The sequence below is a fragment of the Natrix helvetica genome (assembly GCF_964273705.1).
Source record: "Natrix helvetica genome assembly, chromosome: 2".
Taxonomy (NCBI): Eukaryota; Metazoa; Chordata; class Lepidosauria; order Squamata; family Natricidae; genus Natrix; species Natrix helvetica.
The window spans coordinates 114,634,058-114,658,454 of record NC_138552.1 but is presented as its reverse complement, the minus strand read 5'-3'; the positions used below and the strand labels follow the sequence as shown (position 1 = coordinate 114,658,454).

Below are 24,397 nucleotides of genomic sequence, written 5' to 3'. Positions count from 1 at the left end.
AGCATGGTTGGTTTGTCTCATGAAGAATTTCTACCCTTGAATGTCCATTCAGTTTGTGGAGGAGAAAGAGCAACCACTTTCTGAATATAAAATATGGGAGAGGATGTATCATACTGTTCTCAGACACCTCTTACAGAGGATTAGAACTTCCTATTTTTCTACCAAAGTGCCAGTGATCATGTCTTGTTCAGTTGGTGATTATCAGTTTTTCTGTACAGGGAACCGTAAACCAATTTTCTCCCTTAGTGTTTCAGATTGCTCTGAGCTCCACAGGGGCCCTTGACAGTAACATATATGGGAAACAGACAAGATGCTTCTTTGGCTGCTGGCTAGCAATGTAATTTTCAGGACAAATTATATTAACCCCAGGAATAGCCGTATCTTATTTGATTACATTTCCTGACTAATTCCTGCTGAAAATATCAAGTATCTTAAGTTTGAACCATATAGTTAACTATATTGTAAATGTAAATTTACATGAAAATAAACATGGGTATATTATTTTGTAAGAAACATTATTTTGGAAGAAACACTAGCAACTGTTTTCACAATAAAGCTGCCTTTACTGTATCTTGTGAACTTGGCCAGTGAGAATAAGTTTTCCAATCAAATAAATTGTAACCCCGATACAAGTGGTCCTTGATCAGTCATTAAGTGGACTACTTGCATTGGCATGAAAGGTAGAATATAATAAATAGCTTTTATTGGGGGCAGGGTTTGTGTTGATCTTGTCATTGACTTGGAACATTTTAAATATAAATACATAGATTGTGCTAATCTACTTTTATATCCCTGTTTTTCATGAATTGTTGCCCACATTTTAAAGCAGAAGCTGAGACGAAATGTGAACTTGTTGGAGAAGCTAGTCATGCAAGAGACGTTGTCATGCCTAGTAGTGAATCTTTATCCAGGAAATGAAGGATATTCCTTGATGCTGAGAGGAAAGAATGGCTCGGGTAAATCAAGCATTGTTGGCTTTTAAATCTTTCTTTGATCTAAATAATGTCTTTTTAAATACACTGTGTGTACAATTATTAGGCAAGTTGTATTTTGGAGGATTAATTTTATTATTGAACAACTACAGTGCTGAATATTTAGGGAAGCAAAAGTGAGGTTTTGGCTTTCTTAGGAGAATATATGTGCACAATTAGTGTGCAGAATTATTACCGTGTTTCCCCTAAAATAAGACAGGGTCTTATTTTCTTTTGACCCTCAAAATATGACCCTGGCCTTATTATCGGGGGGAGGGGCGCTTATTATTTTCTGAGGCGGGTGAAAAGCAAGGCGCACCTCTTACCTTTCCAGCTCCGTTGCGTTCCTCGCCATTGTGTCCAGGGAAGCCGCTGGTAAAAAAAAAACCTCGCGAGTTCAATCAAACTTCTTGAACTCGTGAGAAAGGTTTTTTTTTTTTGCCAGGGGCTTCCCTGGACACAATAGCGAGGAACGTGACGGAACTGGAAAGGTAAGAGGCGCGCCTCGCAGTCCAACACCTCCCACCCCGCCCCTATGGTAAAAGCAGCCTGCCTGGTTCCCTTTCCCACCGTCCCTTTAGCGAGGGTGGCAGGTTGGTGGGAGAATGCAAGGCGTGTGTCCTAGCGTTACCAGAGACTGACAGCTCCGCTGCTTTCCTTGCCATTTCATCCAGGGAAGCCCCTTGTAAAAAAATACTCGCAAGTTGAACTCATGAGGGTTTTTTTACAAGGGGCTTTCCTGGACGAAAGGGCAAGGAACGCAGCGGAGCTGTCAGTCTCTGGTTGCGCTAGGTCACACATCTTGCTTTTCTCTCCCCCTTCCAACCTGCCACCCCTCGCTAAAGGGACGTCAGAGAAGGGAAGCAGGCAGGCAGCCATTACCCAATGGGGGGGTAATGGGGTGCAAGGCGCATTGCTGGCCTGCCACCTCCCCCCCCCATGGTAAAGGCAGCCTGCCTGGTTCCCTTCCCCACCGTCCCTTTAGCGAGAGGTTGCAGGTTGGGGGGGGGGATGCGAGGCGTGCGTGCTAGCGTTACCGGAGACTGACAGCTCCGCTACTTTCCTTGCCATTTCATCCAGGGAAGCCCCTTGTAAAAAAACAACAACGAATGAGTTCAACTTGCAAGGTTTTCTTTACAAGGGGCTTCCCTGGATGAAACGGCAAGGAATGCAACGGAGCTGTCAGTCTATGGTAGCGCTAGGACACGCGCCTCACGTTCTCCCCCTCAACCTGCCACCCTCTACATCGGTAAAAGTTGCTAGAAATGAGTATTTGTGAGACTCCAAACAAAGGAGAGAATGGGGGGAGGGAAACGAAGGCAGAGGAAAGAGAGAGAAATTGGCCATTTTGGTGAGGTCGATCATGCAGGACGGAAACTTGAAGTGGCTGCGCGTGTTGGACGGCAGTGCGAGGAAGCCGTGAATGCCAGACAGTGCTGCAAGACAGCCACGTGCAGCTGCACTGCGGTGCCTGAGAGAGCAGTAGCCACTCTGGCTAGAGGGCCCTTCCATTGCCTCCATGAGAAGGTGCTGGCGTGAGTATCTCCCGAGGGAGAAAAAAATGGTGGACGCCAGGCCCGAAGCAGGCATTGAGGTCCCAGAGCAGGAGGGTTCCTCTTGGGTAGTTGATTCTTCACCTGGGCCCCATACCAGGGCCACTACAGCCAAGACTTTGGCCTCCCAGCACCCTTCATGGGCTACTCTTAGAAACAGCGCCGGCAATATGTGCTGGAGAAGAGGGTTGCTCAAGCAGAGCGACAAACAGTGGTGCAGGCATATAGGTCTAGCCCTTCTCCCAGGTCCAGATCACCAATTAGGCTCTCCAGTCCTTCTCCTTCACCTCCACTATCTCCTGTCGGGCCTAGAAGGCATAGTAGACTGGAGGTTTCTCCTTCACCTTCTGTTTCACTCAGTGCCATCAGGGATGTGATAGGAGATCCCCTGGAGGGCACTTCTATGGATTATCTGATGCCTAGGCTCAGCCTAGCTCCCCAGAGAGAGGCAGAGGAGGAAGATGCAGACCCTTATGAGGATCTGGCTGATCTGGATAATCTGCCAGAGAGCCTACAGAAGACAGTGACTTCAGCCATTTCCCTGGGCATTGCCTCAGGCATGAGGCAACAGAAGTGGTCAACCCAGGTTTCCAGAAAAGCAAAGGAGGGCACCAGGGCCCAGTCTTTGGACCAATCATCGGTCCCTCGGGAGGTCCAGAGGCCAGCCTCTCCATCCCTCACTAGCGAGATATCACTGGTGAGGGAGGAAGTTCACAAGGACCTTGAACTATCAGAGAACAAGGGGATACCCCAGCCTTTCAGAGCTTTTCCCCCCGCCCTCCTCAAGTCACTTCTCAGCAACGCTCGTTCCACTACAAAATTGGGCCCTGGAATGCTGCTCCGGCTACTGTCCCAAGTCAGGATGAGCCTGGCAAGATCATGTTTTCTAAGACATCTACAGAAAAGGAGGAGAGTGCCTGCTCCGCCCCTTTTTCTGGAAGTTGTCAAGAACCATCCTGGGTCACCCCCGATCCCGGGAACAATGATTGCCAGTTTTATAACACCGTCAAGGAATTTTCAGATACCCTACAGGTTCCAACAGTAGATGCTCTGGTCGCGATTCTGGCCACCTTCTCGGAGCTAGTTTCGGGGGATGTTGCGGACAAGCTTAAAACAGATAATAAGACAGCCAAACTCACCCTACACAAGACTTTGCAAGCATTGGCATGAGCTATTAAGGCTCCGGGTGCAGCATCCTTTTTTAACCGTACCACCTTATTGTGGCTACGTCAGCTGCAGGACCACATTCCCCTGACTATGCCCGCCTTATGCAGGACATTAATAAAATTATTGCAGCCACCCAGTTCTCCGCAGATGCAACACTAGATTCGGTCAAGTACATGTCCAGAGCCCTGGTGTCCTCAGTAACCTCGAGATGCCTCCTGTGACTCCGAAATTGGCAGGCAGACAATAAATCAAAGTGGCACCTGCCCACTGTCCCTTACGCAGGTGGCCCATTGTTCGGAGAGTCCTTGGATCCTATCCTTGTAGAGAACAAGGATAAGAAGAAAGTGCTGCCAACTACTATCAAATACCCAGAATCTCGGCCTGCTCCATACTCCCAACAGCCTACCTTCCAGGCCCCAGAGTCTGACTATCACCAACAACGTTATTTTCAACCCAGGTCCGATAGGCAGCACCCTAGACCCTTTTACCCAGACAGACAGAGGTTCCTGTCCCAGTCCAAGCAGCCCTTTCGCAGGGCAGGCAGCCATCCTTACTGTGAGGGGAAGTGACTCGAATCTGAGCCTTCCCATAAGCGGCTGCCTAGCCCACTTCACGGATCAGTGAGACCGCATTACGACCCATGCCTGGGTCCTCAGCACGGTCAGGGAGGGGCAAACCTATGGCTCTGGTAGTTCTCCAAGTTTTGGATATTCAGACAATCGAGCCGGTACCACCAGAGGAACAGGGACTACGGGTTTACTCCAACCTGTTTGTCGTGCCAAAGAATTTTTGGGAGTTGGAGGCCAATTCTAGAGTTGAAGCTTCTCAATACATTCATTGTTTATAGGAGGTTTAAGATGACCTTCCTGAGGTCTATTCAGGGGAGCAGGCTTATGGAGGCCAGGTGGTCCCTGCAGTGGAGCAGGCGGGGGAACCACCCGGCCTCCATAGACTTCACAGAGGTGTACCTGCACATCTCCATTCTCCCAATTCATTGCAGGTTTCCCCGATGTTCTCAGGCAGGGTCCCATTACCAGTATTGGGCCCTTCCTTTCAGCTTAACATCTGCCCCCAGGTAGTTCACAAAGGTCTGAGCAGCATTGGCAGCCTACCTTTGTTCCATCTCGGTGAGGCTTCAATGCTACCTGGACAACATCCTGGTCCAGGCCTGGTTGTCAGCACAGGTGTCCCGAGATGTTCAACTAACGATCCAGATGCTCCAACAGCTGGGATTCTCAGTAAACTTTGTGAAGAGTCATCTTATGCCGTCCACAAGACTTATGAGAGCGGAGATCGACTCCGTGATAGGAATGGTGTTCCTCTCTCAGGATTGCCAGAACAAGTTGAAGACTTCAGTTTGGCAGGTGTGCTCCAAGAGAACCGTTCCAGTAGTACAACTCTCCCATTTGCTCAGACAAATGATATCATGCATCGGGATTGTTCCCTGGGTGTGCCTGCATGCGAGGACCCTTCAATGGCCACTCATATTTTGCCAGAGGAACATGATGAGCAATTCCACCAGCCTCCTTCCAGTATCAGCTCTGGTGCACCTGTCTCTCCAATCGTGGATCTCCCCTGCATTGTCCAAAGGGTCCGAGTTCAGGGAACCAGCAAGGATTACCATCATGACAGATGCGAGCCTGTTCAGCTGGGGAGCTCTGCTGAAGTCGGAGATGGCGCAGAGTCAATGGACAGTGACAGACCTGCGCCACAGTATATACTGGCTTGAACTGAAGGCGGCACAGCTGGCATTACTTGATTTCCAGAGATCTGTCAAGGGCCACCACGTTCTCCTCCTGATGGACAACATCACCACAAAGGCGCATGTCAACCATCAGGGGGCACTCACTCCAGGGCCCTATGGAGCAAGACGCAGAGACTTGGATATTGGGCAGAGAGACACCTCGCCTCCCTAGTGGCAGATCACATCTCTGGGATGGCCAACCACCAGGCTGATTGGCTCAGCCAAGCCACCGTGGATCACAGAGAATGGCACTTACACCCAGACTTGTTTCAGCGCATCTGCTGTCATTTCGGCACTCCCAACAGTGGACCTCTTCGCCACCCCGCTGAACGCCCAGCTTCCCCGGTTTATCTCCTGCTTTCCGAGCCGAGGCACAGAGGGAACAGACGCTCTTCGCAGCAACTGGCTGAGCAGTCTTCTTTATGCCTTCCCTCCCCCTCCCCTCATTCCGGGGACCCTAAGGAAAGTAGAATCAGAGAGGGCAGAGATCATCCTCATAGTGCCACATTGGCCCCGGAGGCCATGGTACATGGACTTAGTCCTTCTGTCCGCCTCCCCCCCCCATGGAGGATTCCACAGGAGGAGATTCGTCTGTGCCAGGGGGTCCTAATCCACCCGGAACCCCTGTGGCTCTGCTTGACTGCCTGACATTGAACAGAGCCTCCTAAGGACTGCCAACTATTCCTCAGGGTTTTTGCAACCATAGAGGTGTCTCATCGACCACGTGGATTTACAACTCCACGTGGTCAATGTTTGTCAGATGATGCCAATCAGCCAATATAGTGGCCACTACAGCTTCTCCCCTGCAGATCCTAGACTTCTTGCAGGACGGCCTGGACAAGGGTCTCTCTCATAAGTAGCGGCGTTTTCCACCGTTCTAGTGGGTGAGGGTTCCCTACCTCTCTAGTCTACCAGTCATTAGAAGATTTCTCAAGGGGGCAGCAAACCTGCGTCCACCTGCCATCCACTGTTTCCCCACATGGGATTTGCAGGAACTGCCTTTCGAACCCTTGCGCACAGTCAGTCTCCAATTTCTAATGCTCAAAGTTGCATTTCTGATCGCCATAACATCGGCCAGGCACATCTCTGAGTTGGAGGCCTTGTCCTCCAGAGAGGACCTGTGCGTATTCTATCCTGACAGAGTGGTCCTCAGTTAGATCCTACCTTCATTCGGAAGGTTAATACCACGTTCCACAGGGCACAGGAGTTCATATTGCTGGATTTTTGTCTGGCTCCCTCCCCAGACAGGGAACGTCTTTGGCACAGGCTCGACGTCCATCGGGCACTGCACATTTATCTGTGACGCACAGCGCCTGTGCTTAAGTCTGAAGCTCTACTAGTTTCCTTTCAGTCAGCAACCTTGGGGGACACCCCTTCCACCATCAGTCACTGGCTGAGGGCTGCGATCATTAAGGCATACGAGGCTAGGGGCCAGTCACCGCCTCAAGGGATCACGGCCCACTCCACACACAGCGCTGCCACCATGGTGGCTTGGGCGACTACAGCTCCCTTTCGAGGACATCTGCAGGGTGGCCACTTGGGTGACACCTTCACCCTTCATTCGCCATTATTGCCTGGATGCCTTCACATCCGTGGAGGCGTCATTCGGCCGCAGAGTACTCCAACAAGTAGTGGCCACCCTGGCATCATGAGATGCAGGAGGTTTCCCCCCCCCCATTAGGAAAGTAGCTTGGGTACGTCCCAGCTGTGACCCCTCCCTTGATGTCCTGGAGAATGAACATTAGTACTTACCTTCTCAGAGCTTCATGGGAGGGGTCACATCCCACCCTAATTACAGGCTAGCGAGTTAGTGGCCTGGGTATGTTTCCCATTTTTCTTCATTCCAAGGTGGACTTACTACCATGACCTCGCAACAAACTGGAGCTACAGAGGAAGAGGTGTGGCTTCAAGATTGACACACAGTCTCGACCAATCAGGGTGTGATAATAGCCCATCTGTTACCCCTCCCACGAAGGCTTGAGAAGTGACGTTCAGTGAAGTACCAACGTTCATTTTCCTTCATCATAAATCTCCTGTTTAAGAAGGGCCCACAAATTATCAATAGGGTTTAGGTCAGGTAAGGAAAGGGGGCCATGTCATTATTCTGTCATCTTTAAGGCCTTCACTGGCTAGCCAGGCAGTGAAGTACTTCAATGCATGCAGTGGAGCATGCATTCAATGGAGCATAAAATTATGTCTTCTTGCAGACAGGCCTGTGCAGACTTTTTCCTGTACCACTGCTTGAAGAAAGTGTCTTCTAAAAACTGGCAATAGGTTTTGGAGTTGATTTTGAGTCTATCTTCAACTTGAAAAGATCCAACTGGCTCATCTTTCATAATACCAGCTCATACCAGTATCCCACCTCCACCTTCCTGGTGTCTGAGTTGAAGTGGAGCTCTGTGTCAATTGCTGATCCGGCCATGGGCCCGTCCATCTGGTTTGTCAAGAGTCACTCTCATGAGTGACTTAATTAAAACCTTTGAAAAATCTGTCTTCAGATATTTTTTGCCCCAGTCTTGCCATTTCAACTTATGTGTCTTGTTCAGTGGTGGTCGGATTTCAGCCTTCTTTACCTTGGCCAAGTCTCTGAGCACTGAACACCTTGTACTTCTGTGCACTCTGGATAGGTTGCAGTTCTGAAATATGACAGCACTGGAGTATAATGGGTTCCTGGTAGCTTCAAAGTTTTAGCAGTTAATGTGCCTCTTTTTTCTCAACATGTTTCTTGCAACCCTGTTCATTATTTTCAACAAAGTGTTTGATGGTTCTGTGATCACGTCCCAATATCTTAGCAATTTCGAGAGTGCTGCATCTGTCTGAAAGACTTTATACCATTTTTGACTTTTCAGAGTCAGTCAAATCTCTCTTTTGGCTCATTTTGCCTGAGGAAAAGAAGCTGTTTAATAATTATGCACCCCTTGTTATAGGGTGTTGAACTCTTTAGGCCACCCCTCCCTCATTACACAAATACACCTCACCTGATATGCTTATATCCACTAAGCTTTTGAGTTTATGCAGCTTGGAGTTGGAAAATATGCATAAAAATGATATATGGTTAAAATACTCACTTGCCTAATAATTGTGCACCAGTGTAATATTTTGAAATATTATTCCAGTAGGTGGAAGCCTTGTTCAAAGCATATCAGAGTTGCTTTTGTTGTGAGTAATAGATGCTTGCTGAGTTTTATTCTGTTTTAAAACAGATTCAGAAACCATTCGACTTCCTTATGAAGAAGGAGAATTACTTGAATATTTGGATGCTGAGGAACTACCCCCTATTTTAGTTGACCTTCTTGAAAAATCTCAGGTTTGAAAAGAATTTGCATGATTATTTATGGATTTTTAATGCATTTTTGGTGTAATATAATAGCAACCCTACTTATGCATGTATGACAGTCAGTTGGGATACACACAGATACCACTAAGTAGGCAGTTTGTAGAACAAGAGTGATAGCTGTTAACAGACAAAACTGAACAGAGTTAATCTAGAAAAATTGCAACCTTAACAATTGTCTCCTGTGGCAAGCCAATTAACAGTTAAACAGGGGAAGATGATTGCTATTAGTTGTAGCAAAATAAAAATCCTAGTCTGGATTGGCAATAAAAAGATAAACATCCCTGACAAAATGTGTCCATTTATAGATGTATGTTTCTTTGTAAAATCAAGGCTGTAATTCACCATTTATGCTCCATATGACCCTAAGGCAAAAAAAGGTTACTTAGATTTCTATAGTTGCTTTAGCCTTAAATATTATTTAAATTGCTGGTAATATTACTAGCAGCATTACACTAACCTACTTATTTTCATAGACTCATTTTAGAGTTCACATCAAAACACAGCTAAGACAAACATAATTAACAATTTTATTTGACAAGCTATGATTTCTGAGTCAGTGAGAAACCATGATTTGAATAATGCTTTGTTTAATGCCTCGGTGAGTATGATTATGATTATATAAGTTCAAGGATAAAACAAGGCAAAATAAAACTAGATCGGCAGTGTATTAAGACTTAGTTGACTTCCGGTTTGCTCGGAGGGTCGTTTTAAGCACTCCGAAGGCTTCAGGGACTGTCCGGAGGCTTCCCTGACGCCTTCGGAACACTTAAAACGACCCTCCGAGCAAACCGGAAGTCACTTCCAGTTTGCTCGGAAGATCGTTTTGAGTGCTCCGAAGGCTTCAGGGACCATCCGGAGGCTTCCCTGACACCTTCGGAGCGCTCAAAACGACCCTCTGAGCAAACCGCAAGTCACTTCCGGTTTGCTCAGAGGGTTGTTTTGAGCGCTCCGAAGGCTTCAGGGACCCTCCGGAGGGCGTCCAGGGGGGCGGGGGAGGCTGTTTTCGCCTTCCCCAGGCTCCTACAAAGCCTCTGGAGCCTGGGGAGGGCGAAAAATGGCTTTTAAAAAGGGTGAACTCAGCTGGCCAGCGCACGCATGAGCGCTGGCCAGCTGACAGGGCAGCGCCTCGCGTGCCCGGACAAATGGCTCCACGTTGCACCTGTGGCACGTGTGCCATAGGTTCGACATCACTGTTCTAGGGCATTTCTAAATTAAACGTTAGAAAGGAATTAATTTTGAACTAATGATTGTCGTATGTTTCAAAGTTCATGTCATAATTTGACCAGAATTGTTCCTTAGTTAGTATATGATTTAGAACTTTGAGTTTGTCTAAAAAATTTGAAAGCAAGTATCATTTTTTACATGACCTGGTGCCATCCTAATTCTTCTTTTTTTTTTAATTGAAAAAGTTTTATACAAACAAATTTCCCCTTTTACCCCCCCACCATACAGTATAAATCACATACAGATACTATGCCCCCTCCCCTCCCCCCAACCCCCCCCAAAATTTCTCATTCAAATATTATACCAAATACTTTACCCCCTCTCCTCCCCCGTCTTAAAGTAGATTACTCATTCACATATTGTACCCCCTCTCCTCCCAACAATCACAATATAAGTTTCTCTTAAAGTAACAATAGCCCATTAATCCCATCTTCTAAGTTAATTTAACATATATAAATCATAATATAAATTTCTCTTAAAATAACAATATTTCATTAATCCCATCTTCTAGTTTATTTATACATATATATTACCCCACCCTCCACCCTAGCCCACCCCCACCTCCCACTCAACCCCCCCCTGACTTCCGCTATACACCACTGTAACAATTCCAAGCATCCCATGTATTATTTACTCTGATCATCTATCAGTCTAAACATTCTTAGCAAAGGCTACATAATACCTCCTAGTCTGGTATTTATTCTGTATGTAATCAATCCATTTTACCCATTCCTGATATATTGATAGAAGATTCATTTAACAAGTGATCCTAAGATGTAATTATTATTTTGGTTCTACTTAAGTATAATCAAAGTGTTAAAAATCTGTATTAAAAAAACATTAATAATGACTGTGTAATTCTATGTTTATTTTCTAAACAGATTAATATTTTCCATTGTGGGAGTGTCATAACAGAAATACGTGACTATAGACAGTCTGGTAATCTGAAATCTCCAACATATCAAAGCAAACACATTCTTTTGCGCCCAACAATGCAGGTAAACTCTTCATGCTTTCAAGAACTGCAATTGCTAAAGCTTCAATTAACTTTCATTTATATTTCATAACAAATGGTTACCCTCCTTTTTCCCTAGACCTTGATTTGTGATGTGCATTCTATTACAAGTGACAACCACAAGTGGACACAGGTAGAAACAAAGTTATATAAGCCTTGTGATATTATAGGTTGGTAGTCCAGAAATTTCTAAACTAAGATACATTTTTGGTGTAAGCTGTATTTCTGGTGTAAGATTGGTCATTGGTCAAATCATTTTCAAATAGCAAGCCTATATTTGGACTATGATGGAATGTTCTTCCATAATGAAAACTAACATATCAGAAAAAATTGCCACTTTTCAAATATCTATGTTGAAAAAATACTTTATTCAAAGGAAATTCATTCAAGTAAAGAATACAGGTAGTCCTCCGCAAAGAGTGCTTTGCGGCCCATAAAACACTTTCGGTTGCACACATGGCTGTAGCATCTCATGGTTATATCACCATGATTTGCAATGTTTTTACCAGTTTCTAGTATTATTTGTCAGTTTCCAGCAAAAATATGCCCATTCACAAGAATGGATTCAGATTTATGGCCATGTGATTTTTTTAATGACTGTTGTGAAAATGGTCATAAAATCATGTGGATGCCTTGACTTACGACCACAACTTACCACCCAAATTCCATCCCAATTGTGGCCATAAGTTGTCGACTACCTATACAACTTAGGTGCAAGTTTAGCATCTTATTCAGAAACCAGAAATAAAAAGTGTGAACTTGGTTCCTAGTTGCAATTGTTTCTTATGGCAGAACATTTGAGTTATAGAATTAGAAGTTGTGGCTGCTTCAACACTGGAAGTTTTTAAGAATAGACTGGACAGCTACTTATCTGAAATTCTATGGGATTTCCTGTTTGGACTAGATGACCGCCAAGATCCCTTCCAGCTCTATTCTGATTGATTGATTGAAGGATTGGAAGAGAACTTAGAAGTCATCTAGTCCATCCCCTGCCCAGGGCAGGAATTTTTGTACCATTCTAAATATAGTTGTCCAATGTTTGCTTACAAACCTCCACTGATGAAGCATCATAGTTTCAGAAGGAAGGCTGTCCACTGCTAAATTCCTTCTTATTTAGATAATTTATTTCTCTAAATTTTCCACCTTGTTAGTTCTTATCTTTATTTTGAGAATAATTGTTAAATAATGTGAAACAAAATCTCCCAAACTCAAAAAACCTGTAGCAACCAATGGGGAAATTCAGGACATACTGTAACTGTAGCATGCCTATTTTGATTATTTTTGTAGATAGATAGATAGATAGATAGATAGATGATAGATAGATAGATAGATAGATAGATAGATAGATAGATAGATAGATAGATGATAGATAGATAGATGATAGATAGATGATTAGTCTTACAACCATAAAAAAACAAAAATAGAGTACAGAATCTAATTCCAGGGCAAAATAGATTTTAAAATTACAGCAATAAAATACATGTGTGGTAAACACAAATAATCAACATTCAGATAAATGTGTCACCTTTACAGCATGTTGCAATCTGTTCACAATAATGGATTCTTAACTGCTTTAACTATAAATTTAGCAGTTCTGCTCCCCAATCTGTAGATTAGAATCCTGGAGGAAATAGGACAATCTGATACAAATCCCAGTGAGCTGTTCCTTCAAGTAAGGATATTAAGTATCTTAGCCTAAAAGGGTACATGGTTGACATTCAAATAAAATAAGAGCAATATTCTTGATGGCTGGGGCACCATATATACACATCCTCTCATGATATGGCAGGTGATAGAAACACCCATATTTGATTTGCTAATTATAACATTGGGCAAAATTGAGACATTTTCTCATGTGAATTGAAAATATGCCTATTTCCCTGTCCTTCTACTTTCATCTTTCACATGTCATATTTTATTGTCTTCTGGGAGACCTTTTGATCTTTCAGAATAACATACGGGGAGACAACAGCAAAACAGGCTGCAAGGAGAAAGAAGTAGGAAAGCAATCAATAAGCAATCAATAAGTATACTCCCATAGAGTCCCACTTGTTATCTGAACTAATATGATGGATGGCAAACAGTGGTTGTGTATGTGCTGCCATTCTTCTACATGACACACATTGTGTTAAGCAATATTTTATTTAATAATTCTTAGTTGAACAACCCATCAAATTAGTGTTTTAAATGAATACATAATCATTACTTATATGACCAATTTCTAGTTTGTTTTCCTTTTCTCTGGTTAAGACATGATAGTAAATAGTTAATAAACAAATAGTTAATATTTGACAGCAACTGTAGCTCTTAAATTCTAGAAATTGAGCAATTTCTGACTTGATGTACTTTTTTATTTTGTGTAACTAGAATATGAGTATTATTAAATATGTTACTAAAAATAATGTTAAATATAAATGTATTTACTTCTAAAATGGCAGTACTATTCAGTCTTGAAAATTATTGGAACTAAAAAGTCAAGTCCAATAGATTCAAAAGGAAAACTTGTCTATTACACATACACATATTTACACATACAGTGTGTTTAGGAATCAACTTAATCTAGCATATTGATAAAAATGAAACTAATTATTGTCTACATAAATATTGAAAATGAAATATATTGACCTCAGTGGACTTACTTGTAAAAATGTGCATATAAATTTAGCATTAAAGAATTATTGCTCTTTTAGAATCTTCTGCATTTGTGTTTTAGGAAGACAAACTTCTATTAGAAAGTCAACTGATACTGGCAACAGCAGAACCTCTGTGTCTAGATCCATCAATTGCTGTTACCTGCACAGCAAACCAACTTTTGTATAATAAGCAAAAAATGAATACTCACCCAATGAAACGGTACTGGAAAATATTCATCTTTAGAGAATCTTTGCAAAAAATTGCTTTATGTTATACTGGGAAAAAAGTTGATTACATTCAAGTTAGATAACTTTTAAAACCTATACAATAACCTAGAATACTGAATGCAAATACATTTTAGGGAAAAAAACCTTTGGATTTGCAACTTTCGGTTTAGTCGTATCGAATTCTCTGGATTAGTCCCTGCAGTTTTCTTGTCAAGGTTTTTCAGTAGTCACTTGCCATTGCCCCTCTCTCTAGGCTGAGAGAGAAAGTGACTGGCCAAAAGAAAGTGATAGCTCATCCAGCTATCTTTGTGTCAAACTCATAACGACACATTGTTATCACATGGAATATTGCAACTTCTGCCCCTTCACTAAATGTGGGTGTGGTCAGCACATGATGTGGGCCGCGAGTTTGACACCCCTTGTCTAAAGCAAGACTAGAACTCATAGTCTCCTGGTTTCTAGTAGTGTCTTAACCACTACAGAAAAGGAATTGTAAATATAATATATCTACAAATTTAATATATATTTACAAAATTAAATACAAATATTTTACAAATTGAAGATATAAGCTTACAATTGACTTAATTTCCTTGATTTAAAAGGAATTGCACAGCAGCTTTGCAACTACATTATTAAATCATGATTTGTATATAATGCTTATAAATGCTTGTATAAATGTGTTCCAAAATATAAATTTTCTTTACATGATCCTTGCAATATCTTACAGATGTTTCAAGAAATATTCCAGGCCGTCTCTGAATTACCAGCAAGAGGTGTCTCAAAGTACCATTCCACCACAGTTCAAGCTATTTGATTATTTACAAAAAAGAAAGGAGAGGAGAGGAAGCCAACAGTATGATCTCAAAATTTCCAAAGCTGGAAATGTATGCTTATTTTAAGAAGCTTTTAAAATAATACAGTTGTTAAATGCATTGATCCTGATGACCATTTATATATGTTTGCCCTTCTTTTAGTGTGTTGATATGTGGAAACAGAACCCTTGCTATTTGACTGCACCATCTGAAATAGATGTAAGTTTACAGATTTACCAAGCTTTCCTTCTATCATCTAAGCTGGTGGAGGTGTTTCGGTGAAATCCTAAACCTGCTTGCTATTTTGTGACAATTTAATTTATTCTAATTAACCCATTGCCTAATTATGTAATTATTTAAAATGTTGAATATTTTTTTATTTTTAGAAATGAAGGATTCTTTTGATGATGTCAGTAAATTTGTTGTGAGAGTTTTTCTGGGAATGTTTTATCCTCCCTATTTCTAAAGATGAATGTCATTACAAGTAATTTTTAAAAATTCTCATTAGAGTTATATGTAATAAACTGGTTAATCCAGCATAGATAGTCTTTTGGGCTGAAAGGCCCAGCTAGAATAGGACTACATGTCTGTCTGGCTCCAGAGGAGATTGAACTATGTTGATTAGATTTCTTAAAATAACCAAAATGATACTATTTTTTAAAAAAATAACTATATTATTTAATAAAATGTATACCTTATTCAAGTGTTGCTTTTATTCACTTGCACTTTAATTTGGTTTTCTTATTTCTCAAGGTGGAAAAATATGCTAAAGTGGAAAAATCTATGAAACCTGATGACTCACAACCAAGTGTCTGGCCAATTCATGTGAGTAGTAGTAAATTTTTAATTTCCAAGAACTATTTTTTTAGAAGAAATGGAAATGCAATGTAATGAATAATTTGTTCATGATTGCATTTAGGTGACTAAAGAAAAATTCTACATATCATTTTCAATTATTCAGTAAAACAGAAAACTTGTGAATTCTTCAAATGGGCCACTTCTTAGCAATAGAATGTAATTGTGTATAAGCTGCTGTTGAGTGTGTGAATAAACCAGTTTATTGTGTTCAGAATTCTATTGCGTCTCAACTATAGGTATCGTACAGACAAAGTTCAGTTGTCGAACAGCGATAATTCCAATCTTTTGTAATTAATAAAATAAAATTTTATTTTCCATCTGCTCTGTCAAGAGTCACTCTCATCTCATTAGTCCATAAAACCTTTGAAAAATCTGTCTTCAGATATTTCTTGGCCCAGTCTTGCCGTTTCAGCTTATGTGTCTTGTTCAGTGGTGGTCAGATTTCAGCCTCCTTTACCTTGGCCATGTCTCTGAGCACTGAACACCTTGTATTTCTGTGCACTCCGGATAGGTTGCAGTTCTGAAATATGACAGCACTGGAGGATAATGGGTTCCTGGTAGCTTCAAATTTTTAGCAGTTAATGTGTGTCTTTTTTCTCAACATGTTTCTTGCGACCCTGTTCACTATTTGCAACAAAACATTTGATGGTTCTGTAATCATGTCCCAATATCTTAGCAATTTCAAGAGTGCTCATCCCCCTGAAAGACATTTTACAATTTTTGAGTTTTCAGAATCAGTTAAATTTCTTTTTTAGCCCATTTTGCCTGAGGAAAAGAAGCTGCCTAATAATTGTGCACACCTTGATATAGGGTGTTGATCTCCTTAGGCCATATACACACTCATTACACAAATATACATCACCTGATCTGCTTATATTCATTAAGCATTCAAGTTTATATAGTTTGGATGTGTAAAATATGCATATAAAGGATGATATGGTCAAAATGCTCACTTGCCTAATATGCATGTGGTGTAGATGGTACCTGGCTTAATAGTAGTAACTATGAGAGGGATCTTGAAGTACTAGTGGACAATCACTTAAATATGAGCCAACAATGTGCTACAGCTTGCAAAAAAGCCAACACAGTTCTGCGCTGCATTATAGGGTAGAATCAAGATCACGTATCACTTTATAATGCCTTGATAAGACTACCCTTGCAATACTGCATCCAGTTTTGGTTGCCACGATGTAAAAAAAACATGATGAGACTCTAGAAAGAGTGCAGAGAAGAGCAAGATGATTATGGAACTGGAGGCTAAACCATGAAGAACGGTTGCAGAAATTGGCTATGTCTAGTTTAATGAAAAGAAGGACTAGTGGTAACATGACTGCAGTGTTCCAATATCTCAGGGGTTGCCACAAAGAAGAGGGAGTTGAACAATTCTCCAAAGCATCTGAAGGCAGGACAAGAAGCAAAGGAAGGAAACTAATCAAGGAGAGAAATAACCTAGAACTAAGGAGAAATTTCCTGACAGTTAGAACAATTAATCAGTAGAACAACTTGCCTCCAGATGTTGTGAATACTCCAACACTGGAGGTTTTAAAGAAGAGATTGGACAACCATTTGTCTGAAATGTATACTGTAGGGTTTCCTGCCTGAGCAAAAGGTTGGACTAGAAGACCTCCAAGGTCGTTTCCAACTTTTTCATTCTGTTAAAAAAAGAGTAAGTTAACACCTGAATGGTAGTATTTTGAAATATTTGGCTGTGACTAACTGTCAGTTTGAATATTAGTGTTCTTGGCTAGTTAATTGTTTGTTGATAATTCTATATTGCCTAGAGCTATGAAGGTTAGTAGAAGGCACACGTTATTTAAAAAACAATACATTTATGGACAAATCAAAGATACAACTTTTTAATTTTAGTCATTATTAGTATAGAAACACTTATAATTATAAAAAGAATTAGTGTGCTGAAATTATTAACTTACCTTATATATAAGATGAAACTCCATCCAAGTAGCCACTCCTTACAAGTATTCAATTTGATAATCCAGCGGCATAGTGAGGATGGGTTTGTTAAGCAAGTTACTGGTAGAATTAAAATGAGAAAGAGCTAGATCAGGGGTGACAAACTCACATTGTTATGGCAGTGTCATGTGATGTATGGGGACTTTTTCCCTTTTCGCTAAACCAGATGTGGATGGGGCCAGCATGTGACACATCTGGCCCATGGGTCAGGAGTTTGACAGCCTGATCTATACTAATTTAACATTTGAACTTCAGCAGAAGAAACAACTGTCTTCTCTGTCGAAATGTAAGGATTGCACTACCCCAGACAGAACCCATGTATAATCTGGGGGTCCTCCAGGACTCATGGCTGTTGCTCAAAGAGCAGTTGGCAACTATGACTAGGAGACCCTTTGCTGAACATCATGTTATGCACCAGTTATGCCTTTTCCTATATAGGGAGACTCTCTGTTTGGTTACTTATGCCCTGGTGATCTCCCATTTGGACTACTGTAATGTGCTCTACCTGGAGCCATTTTTAAAAAGTATTTGGAAGGTTCAGTTGGTTTAAACCTCATGGTTTTGTATAAGTCTAGATTTGTACATGAGTCATCTCTTTTGAGGGAACTACAATCATTGTTGATTTGCTTCCAAGTTCAATTCAAGATCCTGGTTGTCACCAGAAGAGAGAGAGCTCACGTCGTGACAATACGATGTGCATTCCTGGAGCTTCAAGATCGCAGTCGATATTTCTGCCACTGGGCAGTCCTTTTAGACCTAAACTGTCCCGAAGAGACGGTTATAGAGAAGAGTACATCCTGCTGATCTCAGGGACATCGCAAAGTCTCTGATTGATCCAGGAGAAGCTCTTTTTCCTGATGACAGAAACCCAGCCCTGAAGCTGCTGAAGTTGGGACAGCTCTGGAACAGAAAGAAAATGGAAGAGAATAGTGTGTCGGATTGGTGAGGAAATTTTATTATTAGAAAAGAGACTATCCAAAGAAAATTAAAACTAAATTAAAATTGAAAACAAAAGAAAACAAGTGGCGAAATTAAGCTACATTAAACTTAGTGTGTTATCCTTTTTTTTAATTCTCTTTTTACGAAAGGAAGTTTTGCAAATGTTTCCTATTTTTTAAATTGGAAGGCTCAATTTTTCTTCTACTTTTTATTTTTTACTTTTTCTATATATACTTGTGGATTAAAAATTTCTTCCTTTTCTACAACGTTTGAGTGGATTGTTTTTTTTTTATTAAGAATTTTTCTCCGTAAGTCTGCTATTTAAAAGGGCTGCAATAGCAGAGAGAGAGAAAAGTAACACTGCCACTTTAAGGCTCGAGGCTGAATCATTGTATTTTCTTTCTGCTCTTTGATCTTCGGAGCTCTTTTCAGTTTGTTTATTGAGAGTGATAGTGGAAAGAGCATGGTTTGTTTATACAGCTGCTGTTTCGGAGTTTTTGCAGTAAAGGCAAAGTTTTGACTTGAAAGATTATAATGAACTTGTTTGGAATACAATAAAAGCCTCAAATGCTATAGTGGTAGTGTTTATAAGTTGGAAGGATGGTGCAACATGAAAAAGAAACATTAATATTGCAAATGATTATGTTTAAAATTCAAAAGATATTAATAATAACAGAGAAAATTGAGATGAGAATGGATGACACAGAACAAAGAACAACAAAAAGAGATGGAAAAATTGAGAATATTTATCAAAAGAAGAAAGTTGAGGACAGAGTTCCAAAAATTGAAGGAAAAAAGGAACAAAGAGATAAGAAAAGTGTGGATACTGACAGCATACTGAGTGTGGTTGGAAATAGTAAGAGTGGACTATGGAAAGGGGAGATAGGTGGACTGGAATTCTACCTCAGACCTCAAAGTACAGAAGAAGAAGAAAGAGAAAATTTGATGGAAGTAAGGAGAAAAATCTTGACTGAAACATCGGTGATAACCAAAGATAAGTTGATGAAAGGAACAGATGGAGGTTTCGAGTGCTCATAAGATATACAATGAGCAACAAGCTGCGAAAAGAAGTCCATAAAAGACCCACTAAGAAAACAACCAGAATATTAATTCCACAAATGACACGAGATATAAAACTGCACTACTACTGGAAATAAACAGGTTGATGTAGTGAAAGTTTATAATAAAAATTAAGTCAAACTTAGTTAAATTTAGAGTATTATATATAGTCATATAAATGAGTAATATTAGTAATAATACATATATTGGTACTAGGTTGAGGATATGAAATTTTATGCAAACTGCAAATGAGGACTACGAGAGGAGACTTAAAAGTATTTGTTATTAAATATAATCAATTTTTATTTATAATATGTTAGAAAGATGAAATGTTATTGAATGGAATGCTATTATATAGTTTTACCTCAAATTTAGGATATTTCATACAAAAGGATGTAAAAGCAATTTATAGTCAAATGAATGTTTAATAATTATAATAATTTATTATATAATATACTGGATTGAGGATATGATAATTTGTTTGAAATGAGTTGATAATTTGTGATCTTACATACATTTGAAAGTGAGGACTATGGAAGTGATGCACAAAAACTTTACAACCAAATGACATGCTGTATGTGATTGAAGAAGGTTCTGTGTGCTATTTGTTGTCTGTTTTTGTCTGTCCAAAAAAGAAAAATATTCTTTTTTTAAAAAAAAAAAAAAGAAATGATATACAAAGATTTTTGCGTTTGCGAAAATACCACCCCAAGAAAATAGAAATTAAGAGCTGGAAGAGACATCTGCAGCAATAGAAAAAGAAAGCAAGACAGGAAAAGGAGGGAAGGAAGAGAAGAGAGGAGGAGAGGAAGATGGAAGGGGTAAGCAGAGAAGGAGAGAGGGTAAGAAGGGGAAAAGGTAGAGAGAAGTAGGGGAGACGTAAGGGAAGAAGGAAGGGAAAGGAGAGGAGGAAAGAAGAAAGTAGAGAAGGGAGAGAGGGAGAGATAGGAAGAGGAGATGAGAAGAAGAGGAGGGAAGGAAGATAGTGAGGAGAGTTTAGGAAGGGGAAGAGGAAGAGAGGAGGAGGGGAGAGGTAAGGGAAGAAGGAAGGGAAAAGAGGAAGGACGGAAGTAGAGAAGGGAGGGAGGGAGAAAAGGAAAGGAGAAGAAGTGGGTGTCAAAATAGGTGAGGGATGGTAAACAAAACAACTCGAATGGAATATTACAATTCTATAAATGGAATGACAAATGTATTAGAATTATGAATGTAAAAAAAAAGAATAATTATGTGAATGTACATATAGAGAACAAAAAAATAAAAAAACTTCATTTATACATAAAAAAGATCCTGGTTGTCACCTTTAAAGTGCTACGTAGTGTGGGGTAAGGTTATCTTGGAGGAGGGCATAAGAGGTTACACACATAATAGGATGTTGGATTTAGTTTTTTACATAGCCCAGTAATCTTATTGATTACCAAATGAAAGATATCCAAAACAGTGGTGGGTTGCTGTTACCGTCGCTACCGGTACGCTGATCGCGGTCTATTTGTACACATGCCTGCAATCCACTGCCCCTGCGACAACCAGCTGCTTGTTGGGGCTCATGCAGGCACTGCACATTGTGCGCGCATGCGCAATGTGCCTTTTGGCATAAATACAGGTATAGCCCGCCGATGGGCCAAACAAGCCACCGTACTGGTATGCTCTCCAGGCCACTACTGGTACGGCCGTACCGGTCCGAACCAGCAGCAACCCACCACTGATCCAAACAAAAGAATTTATGAAGACTCTTGTATTCTCAAGACTTCCAAAGGTTGCTGTTCTCTGTACAACTGTATAACAAGCTAAGCACATCATAAATATGTTGTTTAATAGTTATAAGTGTTTTTTCTATTTCATAGGAAATAAAAGATGATTATGTCTTTGAATGTGAAAGTGGCAATCATTTTCAGAAGACAAAATTGACAATTTTTCAGTCCCTTGGAAATCCATTGTACTATGGTAAAATACAAACTCTTAAAAATGATGAGGATAATGAAAGTCCATCACAGTGAGTAAATCTTTCAGTTTTAGAAAAAAGCATTGATGTTAATTTTACACCATTTTTGCTAATATGAGCCAAAAGAACTTTACATGTCTAGCAGGGTAAAGAAAGGGCTTCTAAAATGTAGTGTGTCCTTTATTGCTATGCAAATTATTGAAAAAAGTCTTTATAAATCTAGTGTTTGAACATAATAATATAGTTTGTGTATGAATACCAATAAAATATGTGATTAGCTGAATGAACTTTGGTCTCACATACTGCCTTCCAGAATGAAGATTGCTTCCATTTCATTAAATCACCCCTGCAGTAAAGCAGGGGTGGGTATCTTTTTCACCTTGTGGATCATAACAGATGAGATGTTGTGTACATGCATGTCTATATACATGCCAGCATTTGCATTTATATAGTATCAGAGAATAGTGGAATTACAGAGTTGGAAGGAATCATTTAAGTCGCCAAGCTCAACTATCACATCAGTACTGAAATCCAATTCAAAGTTGCACAGACCGATGTCTGCCTTGAACATATGCATACATTTGGATTTCACCATCTTCCTGATTAATTCATTCCATGATTGAACAGCACTTACTATTATGGCCCTCTTTCCAGTGTTGAATTGGAATCTGCTTTCCAGTAACTAAAATCCATTGTTCCTTATGTAGGACTCTGGAACAAGAAACAGCAGGTCTTAACCACCTTCTTCTGGATAATTTGAAGAATGCTCACATACTTCCATCTCCGTCATTTTGATTCAAGCCTAAAAATATCCAACTTCTTCAGTCTTGCTTTATAGACCTTTTTTTCCAGTTCCCTGATAACTTTTGTTGCCAAACTTTTTCTGTTTGTTTGGAATGTTTTTAAATATGGTGTCTAGAACTGAACGCAGCACTTGAGGTTGGGTTTCAGCTGATAGAATACTAGTGGCTCTCATTTAGAGATTAATTGGTTCTGGAACTTGGTCATTAAGCAAAATGGGTAGCCGCAGTAAATAAACATTTGATACAGAGTGAAAAACACTGTAAAGATCACTAGTTGTTGCAATCACATTCAGATACATTAATGTACATGTCCTTTGCCTAACACTTTCTTTCCCCTTTTGCTCCCCTGAAGAACAGGTTGCTTAAATAAGCTATTTTTTCCTATGCTCCTTTTTCCACAGCTCAGTGCTTCAAGCTTCAAAAATGCTAACCCTTACCAAGCTTAGCTCTGTTACCTTAATTAGTTGTTTAGTACCGTCCAACTCCCTGGCACTGCTGCCTGAAACTGACCAGACCTTAATCAATTTTAAAATTGTATGTGCCCTTTGTGTAGTTAATCTTATTATATCAGGTTTGAAGTCAATTATTGTTCAATACTTTTTCACAAGTGAAGTTACCAAACCATTTGGTTTTTATGTCTCAAATTGAGAACTTTGCAGCTGCTTCTGTTATATATTATTCTGTTCCTTTCATCCTATCAAAATAGTTTTGAATTTTACTTTGCCTTCTGTGATATTGGATACTCCATCCAATAAGTCCTCAACACATTTTATGAGCATTTCCTCCACTTCTTCACCCAAAAATGAGCGTAAAGGATCCAGATTTAATTTGAATTTATTTCATTTGATGTCTCTTTCCACTTTGATGGGCCATTGATGAAGCCTGAGAAATCTTACTCAGAATACACTCAGTTGGCCACCCTTATCTAGTTTGCAAAATAGCACTGCTAAATGCTTTGTTGAAGTCAACATCTATTATGTCAACAGCATCATCATAATTTATAAAGGAAGTTATTTTTTTAATGATGTAATATTACCTCATTAATTCTTGATATATCCAGGCTGATTTCTAGTAATCACAGCATGTTTTTAACAGGCTTACAAAACAATGTCCTTATGGTTTCCTCTAGAATCTTGCCATAATATATTTACGTCAGATTGACTGTAGTTTGCCCCCTCTTTTAAGAGAGAGACAATGTTTGCATTCTTCCAGTGATTTCATATTTACCCCTTCTTCAGGATTTCTTAGAAATAATGACAGAACATTAATTCTTCTAGAATCTGAAGATTTAAATTCAGTCAATATAAATTCCCAACCACGTTTCTATCAGTCTCAGATTTCAGCTCTGCCTCTTCATCCTGCCATTATTCACATACCCTTGAAGGTGCTTTTTGTTGGGTGGAACCAACAAATCAAAATAGCAGCTGAGTAAACTCTGCCTTTTCTTCACTATTTGTTAGCATTTTGCTGTCTTCATTGAGCAGGTGATAGTACTAATTCTTTTAATTTGAATATACATACCTACAACAATTCTTTTTTTGGTATTTACTGTTCTTACCTTAACTCATTCTTAATTTTCACTTTCCTGACATCATGTGGGTTCTGGGTTACCTGTCCTGACTCTTACTTTGTGATCAGGCTTCTTTTCATTTTCAGTTTGTGTGCCTGGTGCGTTTTCAAATCTTCAGTAATATTTTAGCTGCAATTTCATGTAGGCTGATAGGAATAAAATAGATTTAATAGTTTTAATGTTGTCAGATCAGACTTTTATCTAACCATAATGGCTATATGAGCCAGTTTTGGTGTACTAGTTAAGACATGAAGTTAGAAGTTGTGCTTAGATATGGCCTATAGGCTAATCAATAAAGCTATAATCTAAGTTAGAAAGCAGGAGACTGTATGTTCAAGCCCCACCTTAACCATGAAAGCCAGCTGGGTGACTTGGGCCTGTCACTATCTCAGACAGCACACCTCTAAGGATTGTTGTTGGGAAAATAGGAAGGTGGGTTGAATATGTTTGCCACCTTGAGTTATTTCTAAAATAATAAAGGCAGGATAGAAATAAATAAATAAAATATATAGGTTATCCTCAATTTATGACCATTCTGCAACCATTCAAAATAAAACAAGGTATTTACAATTCA

General features: G+C 40.2%; 1 protein-coding gene across 12 annotated transcripts in view; it reads left to right on the top strand.

Annotated features, from left to right (window-relative positions):
- SUPT20H (SPT20 homolog, SAGA complex component) overlaps positions 1–24,397 on the top strand; it is a 56,143-nt gene that overhangs the window by 4,416 nt on the left and 27,330 nt on the right. For 10 of the 12 annotated variants that reach the window (XR_014174446.1, XR_014174447.1, XR_014174448.1 and 7 more), the window contains exons 6-14: positions 827–956; positions 8,639–8,742; positions 10,878–10,994; positions 11,091–11,144; positions 13,725–13,864; positions 14,600–14,756; positions 14,847–14,903; positions 15,438–15,509; positions 21,353–21,501. Coding sequence is in view for 9 of the 12 variants with exons in the window: in XM_081942115.1 (XP_081798241.1) it covers positions 827–956; positions 8,639–8,742; positions 10,878–10,994; positions 11,091–11,144; positions 13,725–13,864; positions 14,600–14,756; positions 14,847–14,903; positions 15,438–15,509; positions 21,353–21,501 (980 nt within the window). In the remaining 3 variants the exon portion in view is untranslated. The remainder of the gene's footprint in view (positions 1–826; positions 957–8,638; positions 8,743–10,877; positions 10,995–11,090; positions 11,145–13,724; positions 13,865–14,599; positions 14,757–14,846; positions 14,904–15,437; positions 15,510–21,352; positions 21,502–24,397) is intronic. The other 2 variants (XM_081942112.1, XM_081942110.1) reach the window with 1 other exon arrangement.